Raw genomic sequence first — 21698 nt, 5'->3', positions numbered from 1 at the left:
GGTTATTACCCTCACATACTGTGTCTCGGTGAGCAACTGAGTCAATATAGCTTCTAGCCGCAAGCATGAATTTATCATTGTTCTTAGTTACGTCATCCAACCATTGCTCAAGGACATGGTAAATTAAATCTGGGTTCTGCGCTTTACTGGCCAAGTCAAATAGTTCTTCATTCTTCTCCACCAGTTTACTGAAGACATCCTTCAACTTAGAAACCAAGCGTTCAACTTTAACCCTCCTGTCTTGACGATCTATGGCATCTGTGATGTCCTTATGGATGTTACATAACTCAGATTCTAGATTAGATCTTGCTTTAAAGAGCTTTTTCAATTTTTCTTGCTGTTCGGCCATGATATTGAAATGGCTAATTTATCAATGTAGAGTAACTTTCAACCAAACACGTGGAATGAGGGTTATACCGAACCCAAATGACGACGACTTGATAATCTAGACGTCGAAGAGCAGAAAAAAAGTTACCGAGTAATGAATTACTCGGCGAAAGTGAGTAACAAAGTGGAGAGGGCGTCTAACGTGCTTGAAAGCAACGTGAGACAAAACAGGAATACAGGCAACCGGGGAAAGAGGACTGGTGGACGAAGCACGACGAAACGGGAAACGAAGAGAACGGGGCGGGGAGGACGGGCGAACGGAGCGCAACGCAACAAGGAATGGAACTGGCGAAAATGCGGGTAGGAAACGGGCGAGGCAACGGACTTTACGGAAACGCTGAACGAGCGACGCGCGAGAAAACGGGAAACGAGACGGACGGAACGAAGGCGTTGAGCGAGTAGCGCACAACGAAACTGAAATACGCGACGGAACGGGCCGGAGACGATTAAGCAGCGAGCGGGGAGGTCGGGAAGCACTATGCTAGCAGTTCACAGCAACGAACTCAACCAAACAAACTAGCCGTAACTCCAGAACAAACTTAAGTCACACCCTAGGAAGGAGGAGAGATGCCACTGCAAGAGACAAACTAGCACAAGTCATTATGGGGCTTAGCGTATGAAAATAACAAACTAATTTAGGGCAAAGCAGTAGTATACTAAATGGATGAAAAGAGCTTGAATTTTACTAGCCCTAACTCCAGAATAAACTTAGGTCACACCCTAGCAATAACAAAACCTAAACAACCGATCAGCATACCAACAATATTAAACAAACTACAGCAAAAGTTAAGTAATATGCAGCGCTTTTGTAGTCTATTAAAGCTGGAAAAGTTAAGAAACAATCTAGCCGTAACTCCAGAATAAACTTAAGTCACACCCCAGAAGGCAAAAAACCAAACCAACTAACAATCATACAGTTACACGCAAACATAGAGCAGCAAAAATTAATATACTAAAGCAGGAAGGCTGGTAAATTTGTAAAGTTGAAAAGTCAAAGGACAATCCAGCCGTAACTCGAGAATAAACTAAAGTCACACCCTAGAAAGCTATAAGACCTAAACAACAAACCAGCATACTAGCATACTCAACATACTACAGCAAAAACAACAACATACTTCATCACATATGACATACTACATCGAAAATCGGAAAAGTAGCGAAGAAAACGAAAAGCAAAGTTTTGGGAGAGCGACGTTATTGAGAAAAAAACGGAACACGGACAATTGACGAGTGAAAGGACAAAAAAAACGCGTACGAAAAACGTTACATGAATGAGCGACGAGAAAAAATTCTGAGATTTCGATAATTTTTTCTTTAGGCCAGAGGTTGTGAATTTTTTTCACAAAATTGCTGTGTGTATTGAGTTTCACTCAATTAACGAAACTTCTCGTTGAAAATAATAATTTTGACGAATTTGTCAAAATTTTATGCTTTAGTCAATTTTTTTCCAAAATTCTGGTCAAGTTTTTCTGCAAATTCTTGATTACGGAACGGTAATCCAGTAAACTGGACGGATTTAAGCTCGAAAATACGGTTTATCTTTATTCGGTTTTGATTTTCTAAAGTTTTTAGAATTGTATCAAAATTGATCAAAATTTTTCAAAAATGAACAATTTAGCATAATGTTTTCTCTTTTTTCTCTATATCAGGGGTATTTTTTGATATTCGAACCGACTTGATCACTTTTTACAAATTTTTGACAATTCGACCAAAAATTTTCGAAATCGATGTTTTTCGTCTCAAAAATTATGTTTGCGGGGGGGGGGGGCTTACCAACAATTTCTATAAAGAACAATTTAATTTTACTACACCAATGTCAAAAATTCACGGGTTGGGTTTCTTGCCGTCTAAGTGATAAATCTAATTAATTCACACAAAACAGCAAAAAAAAATTCATTAATGTTCTGTCTTACAGTTTTGCGACTAAGCTCTTTATGTTTGATGGCTTCAGCGTGACTATAACACCCTGTCCCAGTTTCCCATACTTCTAGCTTCAAGTGTGTAAATGCACCAGGCTGTCTTCCGCCCCCACTTTCTGCACCTCAGCACTGATCAAATTGTTTTCAGGCAGGTACTCATGCATCATCAATTCATCTTCAACAAATCGTCTTCTCAGTTGTCCTCCTGGCAAATTAATTGCTGATAGTTGCAGACTCGCGTCCTGTCGCGCATATATGTCGACTTTCCATCTTTTCTGCGACGCATCCCTTATTCTCCCAACAGCATCTCCAACCTCTCCATTATACCTCGAGCACTTGAAAGGCCGTACGGTAACTAATTTGTTGATCCTCTCAACGTATCCAGTAACTGTTGCTTGAATGAAGTCATCGATCTCATACGTTCCATGCCCCTTGATAAATCCCGCATTCTGTGTTATCGCCGCACCAGGTGAAACAAATGAAGTTTCACTAAATTCATCGTTGCTTCCAAATTGCATCTATTTAATAATTCCCGGGTCGCGGAACCAATATTAAAGGCGTAAAACAACACTCTTTCGGATGCTCAATTCAAAAACGTATAAAGCAACGTATAAGCTCATAAAACAACGTATTATAGTCAGTCTATAACTTATCGATGATAGCAACGTATTAAGATTGTAACGTACTTAGCAACAAGTGAGAGTTTAGACGGCAAGGTTTTTGATGCTCTTTTACTGGTTTTTTTGTCTGATGTCATTGACGTCAGAATCAGTTCATAATCGATCAAAAATCGTCTAGAGGACCTAAAAATATTAAGCCGAAAACCACCCTAATTCGTACATATCATGGTTATATTTACTTAAAATTAGGTTATACGAACTTTTCCGGAACTTTTTTGTGTATATTAGACGCAATTCTATACGTAATTTAAATACTCGATTCTGATTGGCTAAGAAAAATGACGCATTTTGGTATATTTCTCGCTTAGATTTGTTTAGTTACTAACACAAATGGTCTAAAGTATACACCCAAATTCATAATTCATTTGCTCAGAACCCCCAAGTTCAATTGAATTGCAAAAAATTTGTTTTCAATCTGAAAAAACATTCCCAGACCGATCAACCAAAGCAGCTGAAAACATAAACGTAATGTATATCTAAACTAATAGAGCGACTAAATCACTGGAACACTGACGAGCCAAAGAGTCTTCGGAGGGAGGCCATTTCCATGAAGTCAGTGAGCAGAAAAAGTGAAAAGTTAGCAATTAGAAAAATTTGCCTCAAGCTCTAAGATGTTAACCTAGAGATGTTTCGCCTCAAGCTAGAGATGTTTCGCCTCAAGCTCTAAAATGGAGGAGACTCGAAAATTTTTAGCATCTGATGACATCTGATATCTGGCATCTAATAACAAAACTACATTTAGAGGAAGAGCGATCTATCTCCAAAGACCTCTTCAATTGGCCAAAAAAAACTGTATGGGAAGCTTCTGAAACGCCACTGGGGACCCTCTCAAATGTTCCTGGAGCAATTGCGTAAATTAGTGCAATTTACAGCATCATATCAATCAGGATGCGCGTTGAAATTTACTACAATTTTGTTGTAGGCAGCCTGTTGTTTCATTTATACCACTTTTGTTTCTCAATCACTATCTAGTTTTTTGAACACAACACTACCAAAAAATAAAAACTGAGAGCTTCCAGTGTTAACAAAGTACAAAGACGATTCATAGCTAAGAATTTGAGCAAAGAAGTGAAACCGGAGGCCATTGAATTGTTTGAAACAGTACATCTGGGAGTTGGCGGGAAGTGGAGGATCAGGTGAAATGATTTTTTACGTACCAGAAAAAGAGTTTGCAAATTCATGTCCCAGAAAAGAATTTGCTTTGAGTACTTTTCGAATTTTTGTTCAGAGTGATTCTAAAAAATTTTGCAAATCTGCCAAGAATTCACAATTTTTAGCTCTTGTCAACAAATCTGTTAGGGTTGCAGCAGATTGCACAACTTTAAGTTACTGCCAGCACATGCCCCTATTACACATTAAGACTACATTGTATTGTGAAGATGGTGTTCCACAGGGTAATCATTTGATCCTGTTACTCTTCTCCTAGGCCAATGATTTTGATATTTGGAAAACTGACGTCTACCCTGTACGAGAAAATTGGCAATCAGAGGACTGTTTCGATTTAAAAAAGGAAAAAAAATGCAGATCCTCCATATGCATAGACCAGAAAGCTGCGCTTTTTTAAGAAACAACAAAGGAAAAAGTGGATTGGAGATATCTCATCTAATCTTAGAGAAATTGGCCGCACTCAAGATGCTGGCCTGGAGGCGCTGGTTGCTGCAATAGAAACTGACAAAAAACTGCTGTTACCTTGTAAAATAAAAATAAAACCTCCGCTTTCAGTTTAAATTTTGAGCAACCTGGATGACCTTCAATGTGTCTATGGTTAACTTCGCCATATTTTCCTGCACGAAACTTGTTTACTGTAGTCGTTATTACTGACGGGCCAACAGGTGAAATAAATGATGTTCTAAGATTTCTTTAACCACAGTCCAAGTAAGTAAAGTTGCCTCTGACCACGCTTGGCAGCAAGCATGTCTCGAATTCTTGTATCTCTGATATAAGGGTCATTCAATCTAAAGATCAGATCAAAGCTTATTGCGAGGGTTTGCACTTTACCTCTACTCAGACTCGCTTCACAAAACACGAAGTTTCTTCAGTTTTCTATTAGAGACTGGATTTGTGTTTAGTTTGTCAGTTTTAACTTAAGAAATCCATTGTGATCTAGAGAGCTGAATTATTTCCATTTTGAAGAAATTAGTGAAAGGAAAGCGTAGTTCTGCGTGGCTAACTCTCGTACAATCATCTGCATTGTTGGCTAGAGCTTCCACACCTGCATAAATGCAATAGGGCTGCATGTGTTTCTCAAAGAATTTCGGGAAGTACTTAACTCTGATTCAATTCTAAGAATATGTTAGGGAGTGTCTTTATTGTACGTCTGGCATTTTCGATGTATTCAGTGACCATGCTGTCAGATAACACTGACGGGGATAAAACTCCATTCAATGAATTGACAGAAAACGTGACCATAGCACCACAGACTCAAAAGCTAAATTATCCCCAGTATTTAAGAAAATACAGTTTGAGAGCTTGCGACGTTTTCTACCTACAGTGGACGCCAGGTGCCTCTGCTACTTCTGCATTTTCTGCTATCAGACATTATCCAGCCTTTAGGCTGATAGATCTGGTTGAGAAGCTGGTTATCAAATGCATAGGATCTCTAAAACTGGAAACGGAAAATGTAGAAAACATGAAATATAAAGATCAACAAGATTTTTCTGAGCATTGAATAACGCTGTTGACTCTTGCAGCCGAATTGTTGAATGGTTCTTCTTCTATTTTGAAACAAAGAAAACGTGAATCGTACAGTCATACAAAAAAGAAAACAAAACGTTAAATTATATGGCAGCAGAAGCCATCAGTATTTTTAATATTTGCTCTTGACCGGCTGTTGTAGTTACTGTTATTAGTTACCTCTCGGCCATCGGTTATGATGCAACGGGCCCGCTCGCCTTGAACTTCTCTAATGAAAATTTGAGAAGCTCCGGGATCAACCAAATTCTCAATTTAACGGTTTTCTGTGCACTTCATCCTGAATCGATGAGAAAGACGATAGATTTCGTATATTTCAGTAAAACTTTATTTTGCAAACATTTCCCTCCCAAAATTCAAAGTGGTATATTATTAATGACAGTATCCGAACACTGTTGTTTTTTCAACAGCAATGACAGTATCTTTTCCGCTAAGTCATTCCTCTTTTGCCCTCTTTTAGTTTTTCCGTAAACTTGTTTCTTGACTTTTCCTATAACCATTGAAAACTTTTTTTAACAGTTTTAGTTCCTAACACTTGAACTGTTCCTTCAATTAGACTAACATTTAGGAGTCAAGGCAACATTATTTGTACACTCATTTATGCTAAAGACAGCGTCTTCGGATAGTTTTAATTTTTTCTGCTTGGGTTGTTATATGTTGCAAATAGATACTTGTGTTATTTGGGACTACACGGAGAGAAGTTCTGTTTCGCGAAGCAAATCTCGTGCAGTTTTCTTATTTGGTTCTGAGAAAGCTAATTTCTATGCTCCAATTGATTTCCTGTTTGATTTTTTAAACCAATTGCACAAGTTTTGGAAAAAATGGCACTGATACTCAAGTGTGATAGAACAAGTGATTTGAATATGTTTTTGCTAGTGTTGCCTTATGAGGTTCACAAATTTCACTTCGTTCGTTTATCAGGGCTAATTTTTTGAGAAGTTTAGTTCTTGATAAATCATGCAAGACTGTAGCAATTTTTACAATTTTTGATGCAATTTGATACTACGAAACAAATGCCTGAAACATCTAACCAACTTTTGAATAATAAAAACATATAATTCGTAGCAATAGAAAGCTTGTTTAAGATTCAAATCTTTCTATGCATCGAGTTAAAAATTTATTCAGAGCATTAATTCTATCGTAAATCAAAATTTATTAAGATCGGTGCGGCAAAATTCTTTAAAATTTATGTTGCCCGGGCCGAGGTTTCACCCTTAATCCACCTCTAATTAGTGGGGATTAGGGTGTAATGCTCATTCTATTTTACACTTTCTCCTCTCTATTCCTTGTTACCAGGGTAGCATTGATTTAATAAGGAATCATGACATGCACTGTCATCGAGTTCTGACATATGATGTTTTTTTTTGCAGAAGTGTTCATTTGACGTTGGATCATGGGCACATCTGGCTTCAGAGATAGACATTGTGCCCAAGGAGCCCTCGCCCACTGACCTCAGTTTCTTTCAACCCTCCGCTACATTCAAAGTCACTAACTTCTCAGGTAATCACATACCAGAAGAAAAAGCCTTTTTCCTTTCCTATATCCTTTCAGCTGACCTATACGATCTCATGAAATATCTTATCAGAAAACATTATTGAGTAAGATCTGTACAAGAAGTATGTTCATCGCGTTAAACCTGCGAAATGTCAGCCAGTTAAAATTTTTTGAGGGAATTCATAATCTGATAATTTAAAATAAATATATAACAACTCCAGAATATCTGGCGGGTTTTTAGAATTGCAGACCTTTAATGGCAAAAATGTTCCGGACTATGCAAGGAGGCTATTCGATTGGGGTTTCCCACATTTTTCATAATCGATTGTTTCGCAGTAGAATTTGCTTCGACAACAAATAAGCTTGAAATTCCATTTTACAGCTTTCTACAATCGATACGCAGACCCTACGCTAGAGACAGACGACAATGAGTTCAGCTGTCTTGTGTTCACACTCGAGTTCAGTCGGCAGCCGACGTACTTTGTAATGAATGTTATAATGCCCTCTGTCCTCATCAACTGCCTCTGTGTCCTCAACTTCGGAGTGCCCCACGAGACGGGGGAGAAGGTCGGCTATGGCATCACAGTCTTCCTCGCTCAGAGTGTAAACCTCATGGTCGTGTCAGAAATGATGCCTCAAGGTATATTTTTTGCTTTTCTTTCATTCCTTTCAGAAACACCCTATGCCCCACCTCCTCAGTAAGCTATACATCCCAGGTTTCAAGGTTTTCCTCATTGAATACCAAATCTATGAGTTAGTAGAGCACATAGGGGAGTTGCAAAGCTATTGGGCGGCACATGAGAGCGGGAGGTACACAAAAGAAGAATGAGCTTGAATTGAATTTTCTTGTAAAAGAAAACAGTTCTCAGTAGATATTTAGAAACGTTTCTGAGATAATTTGACGTTTATACATGTTTTTCACAGCTGCGCGATGATATAATCAAACGTGACATTTGATGGTCTCCGCATCTCAGGCTTCTTAGTAAACTAAAAAAAATATTGCTGAAACGCTCATTATTTATCATTCTTGCAGTATTTTCTTGCAGCGTTTTATTCTTGCAATATATATTACAATTGATGCTCACGTCAACCTTTCAATTGGAAAGGCGCATGTAGCAGATTTCATTTCCTTTATTCAAAAATCCAATAAATGACTGCCTTTAGTAAGACAAATACTTCTAGTCCTATAAACAGGTCATTGAAAGATTCTTATATAATTGTGTATAAAAGTGTTCAGTTAAACAATCGTGCAAGTAATCAAGGCCTTTGATTGTCATAAACATGCAAAACGACAAAAAGAAGTACGACACTTTGAAGCAAAAACAAAAAAAATAGTAATAAATTTTGGGAGAGCTTGAATGCGCAGGCGTTAAAACTATAGGCTATTCACTGAAAACTTTGAACAGTTTTTTTTGCGCATTCCTCCATTGCCAATTGGAACTATCTTTAATGTGATAAGAGAACAAATAACAAGGCAAAATACAGGAAAATATGCAAAAATTGGGAAATACTAAATAATTTTCTTTAAAATGATTAATTGAATGTCATTAAAACTTTTAGCTCTAATGCAAAATCAGTAAATAGATTCAATTAAAAATCTATAGAAGCATTTGAGGCTTTTGATTTGCAGGAATGTGCCGCACGAAAACGAAAAGAACCACCTTTGCAGTCGTTAAAATTATCAGCTATTCATGGAAGTCATTAAAAATGAATTAAAAAGAAATTAAAAATAAGAAACTAAAAATTAAACTTTACAAATGAATCCAAAACAAAGAGCAGTTTATTAACGTTAACGAAAATACAATCTCAAAGCCATAAAAACTATGAGCTTTTCTCTCAAAACAAACTATATTTTAGTATGGCCTTTTTTGTTGTCAATAGGATCTGTCATTGATTGTGCCGTGATTTGCAAATTTTTTGTCAGTAATCAACATAAAAAAACAAAACTGCAAAAAAATTGTGATAAAGATCGCGCCCTAATATAACCCGGATCCAGAAAACTTTTATAGGAAGCGAATAAACAGCTATCTTTTTTGGAGTTCTCAAAGATTGTTGCAGCAGATGTTAGGTCTCTACTTCCTACAAATTATATTAACCAAAAAACTCGGATAAAACAAATTGACGAGCTTTCTTGATCCCTAACAGTAAAACCAATAACATTGTTTTTAAAATATTAACAAATTTTATCAAACGAAATCACTCTACTTTTCTCAAAAGTTTAAACCTCAATAACTCCCTGTAAAAAAACGAAAATAAAAAAAATCTGTTTAATTCCACATTCTACGCTGGACGAGCTTTCTAATGATACCAGTCTCAACTCTCTCCGATGAATATATCGATCGGCCAAAACTGTCTGAACAAAAAAAACCATTTGAGCATATAGTTCCTCCCCCAACAAGTGGGTCAAAACAATTAGCTTACGATGTAGATAAAATTGCTGTTTAACTTGGAGAGTTTGGGCAACAAGTCATCTTGAAAAATTGTTCTTGTTATCCACATTTTTACGTCTAAATTTGTTAAATGTAATTTTTGAAACCAATGCCAAGTGGCCAGATTAAATTGTTCTGCATCTCATTCGTTTCTGTTAATTCGTATTAGATATTACATTATTTGAAGCTCTAAAAGTATTATCATACTTAAAATGGTTCAGCAAAAGGAGCAAAACTGTAAGAATAGCGAATGATTGAAAATGATGACATAGAATGTTAATTAGTATGATACTAATCCCAATTTCATTCTCTGAAATTGAGAATGACGGGGAAAAAATTTCACATCAGCACTTCTCGGTCGCAGATTATTCTGTATTTATCAAAAATACAAAACATCGACATGCACATAATACCCAAAAACCAATTCTAGTTCCAATACTTTTACTTTTACAGCAATTGGTGGTATTATCGTACTCAGTTTGGCTAGGCTTTGAGGTCTAATAAGTTTGAATAGCTCTCCTCTTTTGTTCACAGATACATTTTTGATTTATCTGGTATAATTAATTCAAACTCGACCTTGAAGAGAAAGACAGGAAATATAGGCTAATGAGGTGGTGTGCTTTCGCATTTGTCAACCTTAATCATCACTACTCTTCTTATGTGCTCTAGGTGGCACCTCAGTCTTGGGCATATTCCTCGTGTGCTCCATCCTTCTTATTGGGCTCTCTCTAACCATGCAGATAATCTCCCTCTCCTGCTACCACGGATCCAAGAACAAAAGGGCATCCAAGGTCACCAGGTTCATACTCTACAAGGTCAGTAGGTCAACACAAGACGTATGACGTCATAAGTGTCATTATTACATGCGATTGTACAGGTCGCCATGTTTTTTTTCTCAAATTGTGGCCTCCAATTGAGAGAGAGGGAGACATCGGCGTGAGACAGTTCTTACGTCATAAACAATTTTGCTATAATTGGCATGCCATATAACCACTTATCCTCAAGAAATGGGAACTATAAGATAACAGGGTTTCCACTCTGAAAAAATGTCTGAGCTTTTTGAAACGTCTTTTCTTGAAGAGGAATCCTAGAGGTCAAATGGTTTCCCATTGAACTGAATTTTGATACGATTTGATAAGAAATATACTTAAACATGAGAAATCCTGACCAAGCCTTGACATGTGATAAGCAAAAAAAAACATCAAAATATCACCAACTTGAAAGATCTTTGCATGGGTACCAAGAAACAAGAAACATCGACAAAAATTTATATGGTTTTCGTCACGCTGACAGACATGTAACTGATCCAATTTACGATTGTGGTGTAAAATTTTATAACAAGCAATAAATCGGAAACTGTCGCAAGGTTTCGAGGATCCGAAGAATAACATAACAGATAGCAAATTTACTGACCATACTTTAATATAGGCTTTTGTCATTCGTGATTTATCGGCATTTAAGCTCTCGGAAACAATTTTTTAAGACTTGTTTACTTTATATTGAAGACTATACAAGGATATTTGTTATAAAACATTCACTTCAATTTTGTTTAAAAAATGCCATTCGTTCATACGTTGAAAACAACTCGGGATCATTAGTTACAAAAATGCAATCTATTTTGAAACATCAAATAAACAAGCGTGGCTGAAAAGTTTGAGAGGAAGCTGCGATTTTAGGTAAACAAAGTGTTGGGTCCGAGATTGCCCAGAATGATGCAACCAGGGAATCCATACACCAATTTCTACCGCATGGATAACTCACCCTTACACGGCCAAGTAGGGAGGACTTACTCCTCGGAGTACTATGGCAACTTTAACCTCACAAGCAACGAGTTCTACCCCAACTCAAACGAAATGGACTCAAAAGGCAAAAATGGAACCCCATACGTTGACAAAAATCTCTACGAGACTAATGAGTCCTCCTTTATTAAAACAGGAACCGAGTACACGAATGGTCGGTTACTTAACACGCCAAATAACGGATACCCAAGTGACGGCACCACTTATAAAAACCGAACAAGCTCACTGCAAATACCCTCGATTTTGGAGGAACGCGGGGTGCAACGAGGCAGTACCGGGGAAGTATTCCCCTTCGACCCGAGTGGAATGTCAGGTAACCCTAACGAGATGCAGCCATTCGTGCAAAATGTTCACAACATGTCGGATTGGGGCACTGGTTTGAGTTACAACGAGGCTTTCATAATCGACGAGTGGAAACTGTTAGCTGAAACTCTGAATCGCATGAATGCTTTGCTATTTGTGATGCTTCTTAGCAGCATCGGCGGCGCTTACATGTACTTTAGATCTATTTAATCACTATTTTGGACTACTGTTAATTAATCAATTGCTAGTTTTGTAGATTTGTTCAGCGAAACTTCTCATTACATTTTGATCATATTTTTGTATTTCCGTGACACTTGTTGTTGTCAGTGGGTTAAATTAAAAGCTTTCTTTCCAAAATACATTTTCAACAGTTTTGTATATCGGTTAAATATTTTTCTGGGCTATAACACTTCGATTCTCACATTAAAGACGTTTAGTGATTTCTAATTTTGTAGCAGGAGGAAGCTTTTATATACGAGAACACGCAGCCAATCACACACACACTCTCTCGCACTCAAACACATACACATATACACCCGCAAGCACACACGCACACACTCACATTCTTGCCGACCACCCTTAATGCAGTAAAACACCAATGCAGTAAAATTTAAAGAACCGAAACAATTCTATATGTACACTGCTATCAGAAGTTTGAGAATCTTTAGAGTTCCAACACACAATAGGATCAAAAGCCAGAACACATCAGAATGCCTATTTAGAATGGCAACATTGGCATGTCTGAAAGAGGCAAGTAGGTTTGTATAAATTAATAAAGTAAAATCTGTTATACAAAATTATTGATTGGAATTTGGAAACTTTTGCAAATTGAGAAAAATACCATATGAAAAGACTCAAATGTACGTATTACGCAAGAGAGATCCGATCAAATATCTTTTCAAGGGATTATGTAGTACTGATTAATTAAAACCTTTTTAGTAGTCAATTAATTTTTTTAAAGAAAAACGTTGTCTGCATTCGAATAGTTAGGGTATCGAATACAATCACTTCACTTTCGAATAAAAACTAATTTCAACACTTCACCTTGAAGGATTGCTCCATGAAATTTTGCGAGGAATAAACGCAATTTTGACCAAGTTCAAAAAATGATTCTTTCAAGAATGGCAAAACAAGCAAAAAATACATTAGGATTGAGAGAATTAGAGAAGAGATTTGATTATTAGATCAAGATGGTGACATGGATTTCTAAAATGAAAAAGGCTGAACATCAACTTGATATATACCCATAACCAGTGAGAAAAAACCAAGACTTCAGCACCATGGTCGGAAGCTTTACCAAACTTGGTTTACTGGTACAAATTTCCCAAAATCTATTTGCACAAATGCATACGTTTGCATTTTTCTAAGAAATCCTTTGCACTCCCGGAGCTATTATAATCATTCAAAACATTCTGAGAAAAATTTAATACAAACAATTTTACATGGAATAACTTTATTCAAACAACAGTTCTCTAGATTCATCAGTTGGAACTTAGTAATGATTTTAATCACATTTTCTTGAAGATTCATTTATACCAATTAAAATACTTGAATTAGTTTGCCCTTGTCTGAAAAACACTGGCAATTTTGATTTTCTGATTTTACTATCTAAATTTAAGACTTTAGTTTGAAATGAAAATATAATCAGCCCGACTCAGACTCTAGCTGATTGCGTATGGTCTGCTCCCATCAAAACTGTTCTGATTATCTCAACATTCGATTTGCGTAAAGATGGCGTTGAGATTACTTAATGTTGTTGGTGGAAAAGTATTGAATTGAAATTACCTGATCTTCTGTTTTCTCTCGAATGAACTGAAAATTTGTCTCAATTTGTTTGCTTTTGATGTGAAAGACTGGGTTACAGCAAAGCTTGATAAAACATTGGTTGTCCTCCTCAATTGCTATTGTATGTTTTGTATCTTCCAGAAGTAGTTTTAGGTAGCGTTGCTCCTGAACCACTATTGTCATGCGCCGATATTCTGCGTTTGACAAAGAAAGAGCAATTGTGGCCCGTTTTTTGACCTCCCTGTTGACTAATGCGCCAAAGACTGATAAAAGGTTTGAAGAAAAGTCAATCACGCTCAAAGCTTTTTTGAACTCGAAATGAGATTTTCTTTTGTTTGATGGTATGTTGATAACCACACAGCCTCTGCCCAAAACTATAGTAACCTCTACGTTGAGATTTTTGACTTCTGAATGGATGGCACAAAGTGTAAGAACGCATCAATGTTGACACTTTATTTTGTGTACAATTAAAGTACGGCAGTTTGCCTGCCGTCTTCATTTGAGTAGGAGCTGCCCAGTAGTCGCCACACTTTGAAATCTCCCTTGTAAAAGCTTTCAGGACTTTGCACCATCTCATACGCCGTCATCTACAACACAATTATGTCTCATAAACTTAAGTGTTGTAACTACAGTGTTTCACATGGTTCCATATTTTGTTCCTTTTTTCCTGATCCCTACAACTTCCTTCTCAAATGCATTTTTCTAAACTTGCTAGTATTTCGTCTCATTATTCCTTTCTACTTAGACAGCGGTACAGACACATTGGTTAATCTTCTCACGTTATAGCGTCTTCAGCCAGCAGAACAGAATTGAAAAGAAAATGGCTGAGCAGAAAATGATTATTACGGTCAAAAAGCGAATTGAGTTTTTTTTCAACTTATTTCATGACTCTGAAAATTTCTGTGTCCACAACCTGCTGATAGAAAATAAACAAGAAACTGAGAATAAAAAGATGATATTTACTGTCGAATTTAAAATTTTACAGGAGAGATCTCATTAAAGGATCAGGATTGTGATTTGAGTTTGAGATGACCAACGCAAGTCAAGATCTATTAATTCTGTTATGGGACCATAATGCTTACAAGTTATGGTTTGCTCTTAAAATTTTTCTAGAAATCAATATCAGGGGATATCATTAAAACTATGTATGTGCCTTTGTCCCAGAATTCGTTCAGAGTTCCGGAAGTATCTTAATTCATCAAAACATGCTGAAAATGTTTTACAATTGAAATCTCACTCTAATGATATCTATCTGGATTCATCAAATTGAATAGTGTATTGACTTTAATAACCATTCTTGAAGATTCCTTTATACCCATTTAGGGACTTCAAACATTTTGCATTTGCCTGATTAAACTTGTTAAACTTCCGTTTCTCTAGGGAAGTTACAGCTTTAGCTGGAAGCAAATGTTTTTCTTCATAAAATCTTTTCTATTCACAAAAATTCACGGCAATCCTAAAACTTTTCTTTTAATTTTTTTTGAAATAGAAACAATAGACTTCAAAAACTTGCAATAATAAATCAAAGAATTAAATAACCGAAAAAGCGATCATCAATCAGCACGTTCTTCTCTTTTGTGGCCGTATTTCTCAGCTTTTTCAAACTTACTTCCTAAATTGTAGTTTTATGTGCACAATCACTTCAAAACCAAACATACAAGCCAAATTTTGCAGTTTTCTCAATAACACCTGAAAATTAATTTGATTTTTTAAAGAAGTTCTCCGGAACGCATTTAGAAAAGTTTTACAAAATAGTGATATCTGCATCCATAAGAGAACTAATTGATACATGTTTCTTTCGAAAATTAATAGCAAAGTTACCTATCAAAAGTAATGTCCTCTTCCAAATGAGGGAAAAAAATAGAAAAAACTAACTTAAAATTTGACAACTTTTAATTGTAATCTCAGCTCAGAACTTCTCTGAATCTTAATCAATTTATCCCTACATCGGATATAAGATCAAAAAATGGCCTGTAAACAATTTCGCGAGCGACAATTAGGAGTGTGCTGATGATCAATACAACTCACAAATCTTTCAGAAAGAGCTCTTTGAGAATTTGGGCACCAACTAAAAGTTCTAGCGCAACTCTGACCTTCTGCGAAGCTTATGTTCTCAATGTGTTTTGCTCGAGCTGTGCTCAGTTTGAGTTTTGTTAGATTAAGTAAAGAATAATAAGAGAAAAAGCAGACAATCTACAGGCATGTAAATCTCAAAAAATGAAACATGGAAACTCAAAAATTTTTCATGATACAGTACGCTGAAATGTTCGAGAAAAAATAGAATCTTCTTTCCTCATGACAAGGCCAAATACATAACACACGAAACCATCATTTTTTCTCTGCATTTTTCTTGGCCTTTCTATAAAGGAAGTTCCAAAAACATAACAAATTTTTTGACTTATTTCGGCCTGAAATGAGGAGCTGGTAAAAAAATCGCTTTTTCAGCCAAACACAGCAATACAATTAATTCTTGCTATATTCTCTTTTTTTTTCACTACTGCTCAATGCAATTCAATTGAACAGAGAAGTAGAAACGATTTTGCAGACAAAAGATGGTGGAAAACATTTTTGGTGTAAATTTTTATTAAACCCACATACACATATACACACACCAAACACACACACACTCACAGCAAACACGCACACAGACACACGCGCGTGCAGACACACACAGGCAACACACTCACGCACAAATAGACCCAAGCACGCATATATACACACAAACACACACGCACACACACATACACACCCATACATACAAACACACGCACACGAACACACCCACAATCACGCGCACACACATAGACACAACAGTGTTTTAGGTGTGATTTTGTTCACCAAAGAAGTAATGAAGTTCAAATGTTGCTGCTATCGTTCTCGTTGGCCTTTATAAGATGACTTTAATTAAAAAGGAATATCCCTATATGTAGAGAACTATGATGGTGGAAACTATGTTTTGTGTATAATGGCTTTAAACACACACACACACACACTCACACACACACACACACACACACACACACACACACACACAAACAGGCACACACACACATGCACACACAACAGTATTTTAGGAGTGATTTTAAAGTCTAAAGAAGTAATGAATTTCAAATGTTGCTGCTATCATTTTGGTTGACCTTCCATAGATGACTTCAATTAGAAAGGATTATCACTATATCTAGAGAACCATGATGGTGGAAACAATGTTTGGTGTAAAAAGTTTTTAGACACATACACACACACGCACATATACACACAGAAAACACTCACAGACACATACAGGCAACACACTCACGCACAAACAGACACAAACTCACAAACACACATAGCAAATACACATAAACAGACACAAACACAAACGCACAAAGCAAACACACATATACAGACACAAACACACACACACACATAGCCAACACACACAGACATAGAAGACACACACACATACGTAAGCACACACGCAACAAACATACACTTTCACATATACAAACAAAGACACACATAAAAGCGCATACGCACACAGACGCACGCATACACAAATAACAGTGTTTTGGGAGCGATTGTGTAGACTAAAGCAGTAATGAAGTTCAAATGTTGCTGCTATTGTTCTGGTTGGCGTTCCCTAGATGACCCTAATTAAAAAGATTGAACCTATATGTGGAGAACCATTATGTTGGAAAAAAATTGGCGTAAATTGTAATTAAACACAAACACACACACACATAGACATACACAGCGAACACGCACACAGTTACACACGCGCGCATACACAATAAACACTCGGAGACAAACACAGGAAATGCACTCATACACAAACAGACACAAAGACACGCACACATATACCAAACACACACAAACAGACACAAACACAAACAGCAATCACATATAAACAGACAAACACACATACATACCAAACACACACACACAAAGATAAAACACACAGACAGAAACACGCAAAAACACAAGAAACACACACATAACCAACATACACGCACAAACACACACATAAAAAAACATAAACACACGAAGACATACACACGCAAACACAAACACGCATATATTTATATATATACATAAATATATATATATATATATATATATATATAGAGAGAGAGAGAGAGAGCGCAAACACGCACGCAGAAACACGCACACACAAACACAGACAGGCAACACACGCATAGATACACCCATATACACACACACATAGAAAGCACACACAAACCGAGGCACAAACACAAACACACATATTAAACACACACAAAAGGACACACGCACACACAACCAACACACAAAACCAACATACACACATATACGCACATATAAAAAACACAAACACACACACACGCATACACACACAATCAAGCGCATACACATACACAAACAACAGTGTTTTTTGGAGCGATTTTGTAGACTAAAGCAGTGATGAAGTTCAAATGTTGCTGCTATCGTTCTGATTGGCTTTTAATATATGACCTTGATGAAAAAAGAATGTTCCTATATGTAGAGACTCATAATGATGGAAAGAATGTTTGGTGTAAAATGTAATTAAATACAAACAAACACATTCATGGACACACACAGTAAACACACACATTGACACACGCGCGCACAGACACAACAAACACTCAGAGACAAACACAGGAAACACACACACACAAACACATACCAAACGCACACAATCAAACACAAACACAAACAGCAAACACACAAATACAGACAAACACACACACATAGCAAACACACACAAACACACACATACAGAGAAAACACACAAAAACAACAAACGCACACACAACTACCATTTACACACAAACACAAACATAAACAGACACAAGCACTCAAACACATACACACGCAAACACACACACACACGTATATATATATATATATATATATATATATATATATATATATACAGCAAACACGCACACGGAAACACTAGCACAGAGGCACACAGACAACACACGCACAGACACAACCAAATAGACACACATAGAAAACACACACAAACAGAGGCACAATCACAAAAACACACAACAAACACACACAAACAGACACATACGCACTCAAACACATAAAAAAACACACAGAGAAACACGTACAAACGCAACAAACACACACACACACAACCAACATACGCACACAAACACACGCATAAACAGACAAAAACACTAAAACACATACACACGCAAACACACACACAGACACGCATATATATATATATATATATATATATATATATATATATATATATATATATATATATATATATATATTTTAATATATATATATATATATATATATATATATATATACAGCAATCATGCACACAAAAACACACGCACAAACGCACCCAAATACACACACATTGAAAACACACACAAACAGAAACAAAAACACAATCACACATAGCGAAGACACACAAACAGACACAGACACACACACTTATAGCAAACACACACAAAGACACACACGCGAGCACAAATACACAGACACACAAGGGTTTTTGGGAGCTACTTTGTAGACTGCAGAAGTCATGTGTTCCAATGTTGCTGCTAGTGTTCCAATGTTGCTTGGTTTTTCTAAGATGGCTTGAATTAAAAAGAGACATCTCTCTATTCCCTATATAGAGGGAACCATGATGGTGGGAACAATGTTTGTTGAAAAATGTTATCAATCACACACATACACACGCACACACACATAGACACACACTGCGATCACACACAGACACAGGCGCGCACACACACAAACAAACACTCACAAACACAAACAGGCAACACACTCACGCACAAACAGACACAAACACACACACACATAGCAAACACTTAAACAAACAGAGAACACACACACACATACACACGCGCACACACATACAAGCACACACATAAAAAGACAAACACACACACATTCAGATGCATACACACACCCATGCACACAGACACGCACACACACAAATAAACAGGCACAAACACATGCACAAACAACGGAATTTTAGGAGTGATTTTGTAGACAAAAGAGGTAATGATGTTCAAATGTTGCTGCTATCGTTCTGGTTGACCTTTCCTATATGACTTTAGGTACAGTTTGATTATATGCAGAAAACGATGATGTTGGAAAAAAGTTTGGTGTAAAATGTTATTAAACACAGAAGCACATATACACACACCACACACACACACTCACACACACACACACACACACACTCGCAGCAAACACGCACACAGACACACGCGCGTGCAGACACACACAGTCAACAAACTCACGCACAGATAGACCCAAACACACACATAGCAAACACACAAACACAAACAGACACAAACACAAACACACATAGCAAAAACACACACACAGAGAACACACACAGCGACACACGCACACATGTAAAAAAAACACACACATACAATCAATATACACACACATAAGAAGAAGACACAAAAACACACACGCATGCGAACACACACACACACACAAATATATACACAGACACTAACACACACATACACACATAACCGTGTCATGGCAGCAACTTGCTAGACTAGGGGAAGTAATGAACATCAACTGTTGTTGCTATTTGCCTTTCCTAGATGGCTTTAAATTAAAAGAAATCTCCCTATGTGTAGAAAATCATTCTGGTTCAAATTCATACAATGTTTGGTGTAAAAAATTATTAAACCCACACACATATACACACACACAGCAAACACACACAGACACACGCGCACACACAACAACAAACATTTACAGACACACACAGGCAACACACTCACGCACAAACAGACACAAACACACACACGCATACACTTAGCAAACACAAACAAACATACACAAATACACATAGCAAACACACACACAAAGAGACAAACACACACACACATAGCAAACACACACAGAGAGAAAACACACATGCACACACACACAACAGACACACACGAAAAAAACATTCACACAGACAAAATCACGCATAAAAAGACACAAACAAACACACACACATACACACGCATACACACGCACAAGCTCACAGAAACACACACAAACACGCACCCATACATACACACGCAACAAAAGTAGTAATGAAGCCCAAATGTTGCTGCTATTGTAATGATTGATGTTTCCTAGATGACTTTAATTTTAAAAAATTTAAATACACACACATACACACACATACACACAAAAAACACCCACACAGATACACCCGCGCGCAGAGACACAAGCAACACACTCACGCACAAACAGACCCAAATGCACATACACACATAGCAAACACACACAATTTTACACACGCATAAAAACACACAAGCACACACGCACACACGAACACACACATACACACACACAACTGTGCTTCGGGAGCGCTTTTCTAGATTAAAGGCGTAATGAACGTCAAATGTTGTTGCTATTGTTCTGGTTTGCGTTTCCAAGATGGTTTTATTCAGAAAAGAATCTCCCTATGTGTAGAGAACCATGATGGTGGAAACAATGTTTGGTGTAAAATGCTATTACACACACACACACACAGCAAACACGCACACGCAGCAAACACACACGCACAAAGTTGCATACAAATAGCAAACACAAACAAAAACGCACACACAGACAGCAAACACAAACCCACAGCAAACACAAACACACGCACTCACAAAAAACAAACAAATACACATAAATACAAACACATACACACATACACAAGCATACATCAGCCAACACACATAGCAAAAAATCATATATGATCACACAAACATACGCACACACAGCAAACACATACGCACACACGCACACACACAAAACTCACCATGCATACATACATACACACACTAACAGACATATTCATCAAACAGGCACGCACAAACATAGTAAACACACGCTTACACAGAACAAGCACACACACAGCAAACAAACACACAACGGCAAACACACACACGCACAAAAAAAACCAAACACACACATACATACATACACAAACATCCACAAGAACGCACAAACACCCCCACACACACACACACACACAAACGTACACACACACAAACACACAAACAAATACACACACATACACAGACACACACATACAAACACACATACACAAACAAACAAAAACACAAAGACACACACAAACACCCACATACACAATACACAAACAAACAAAAACACAACATAACAACACAAACAAAACAACACACATACACAAGCACACATACACAAACAAACAAAAACACA

At 37.0% G+C, this 21698-nt stretch overlaps 1 protein-coding gene across 4 annotated transcripts in view; it reads left to right on the top strand.

Moving 5' to 3' along the window:
• The window catches only part of LOC142335219 (neuronal acetylcholine receptor subunit alpha-9-like), a 133570-nt gene extending 121518 nt beyond the window's left edge, over positions 1-12052 (top strand). For all 4 annotated transcript variants that reach the window (XM_075383614.1, XM_075383613.1, XM_075383615.1 and 1 more), the window contains 4 exons: positions 7048-7177; positions 7554-7811; positions 10270-10415; positions 11277-12052. In XM_075383614.1, the coding sequence (XP_075239729.1) occupies positions 7048-7177; positions 7554-7811; positions 10270-10415; positions 11277-11912 (1170 nt within the window). In that variant the 3' untranslated portion in view covers positions 11913-12052. The remainder of the gene's footprint in view (positions 1-7047; positions 7178-7553; positions 7812-10269; positions 10416-11276) is intronic.
• The last annotated feature ends 9646 nt before the right edge of the window (positions 12053-21698 follow it).

Source organism: Convolutriloba macropyga, chromosome 2 (genome assembly GCF_964194025.1).
Source record: "Convolutriloba macropyga chromosome 2, txConMacr16.3, whole genome shotgun sequence".
Classification (NCBI taxonomy): Eukaryota; Metazoa; Xenacoelomorpha; order Acoela; family Convolutidae; genus Convolutriloba; species Convolutriloba macropyga.
The sequence above is the reverse complement of the archived record's forward strand: the minus strand, read 5'-3'. Positions and strand labels throughout refer to the sequence as shown.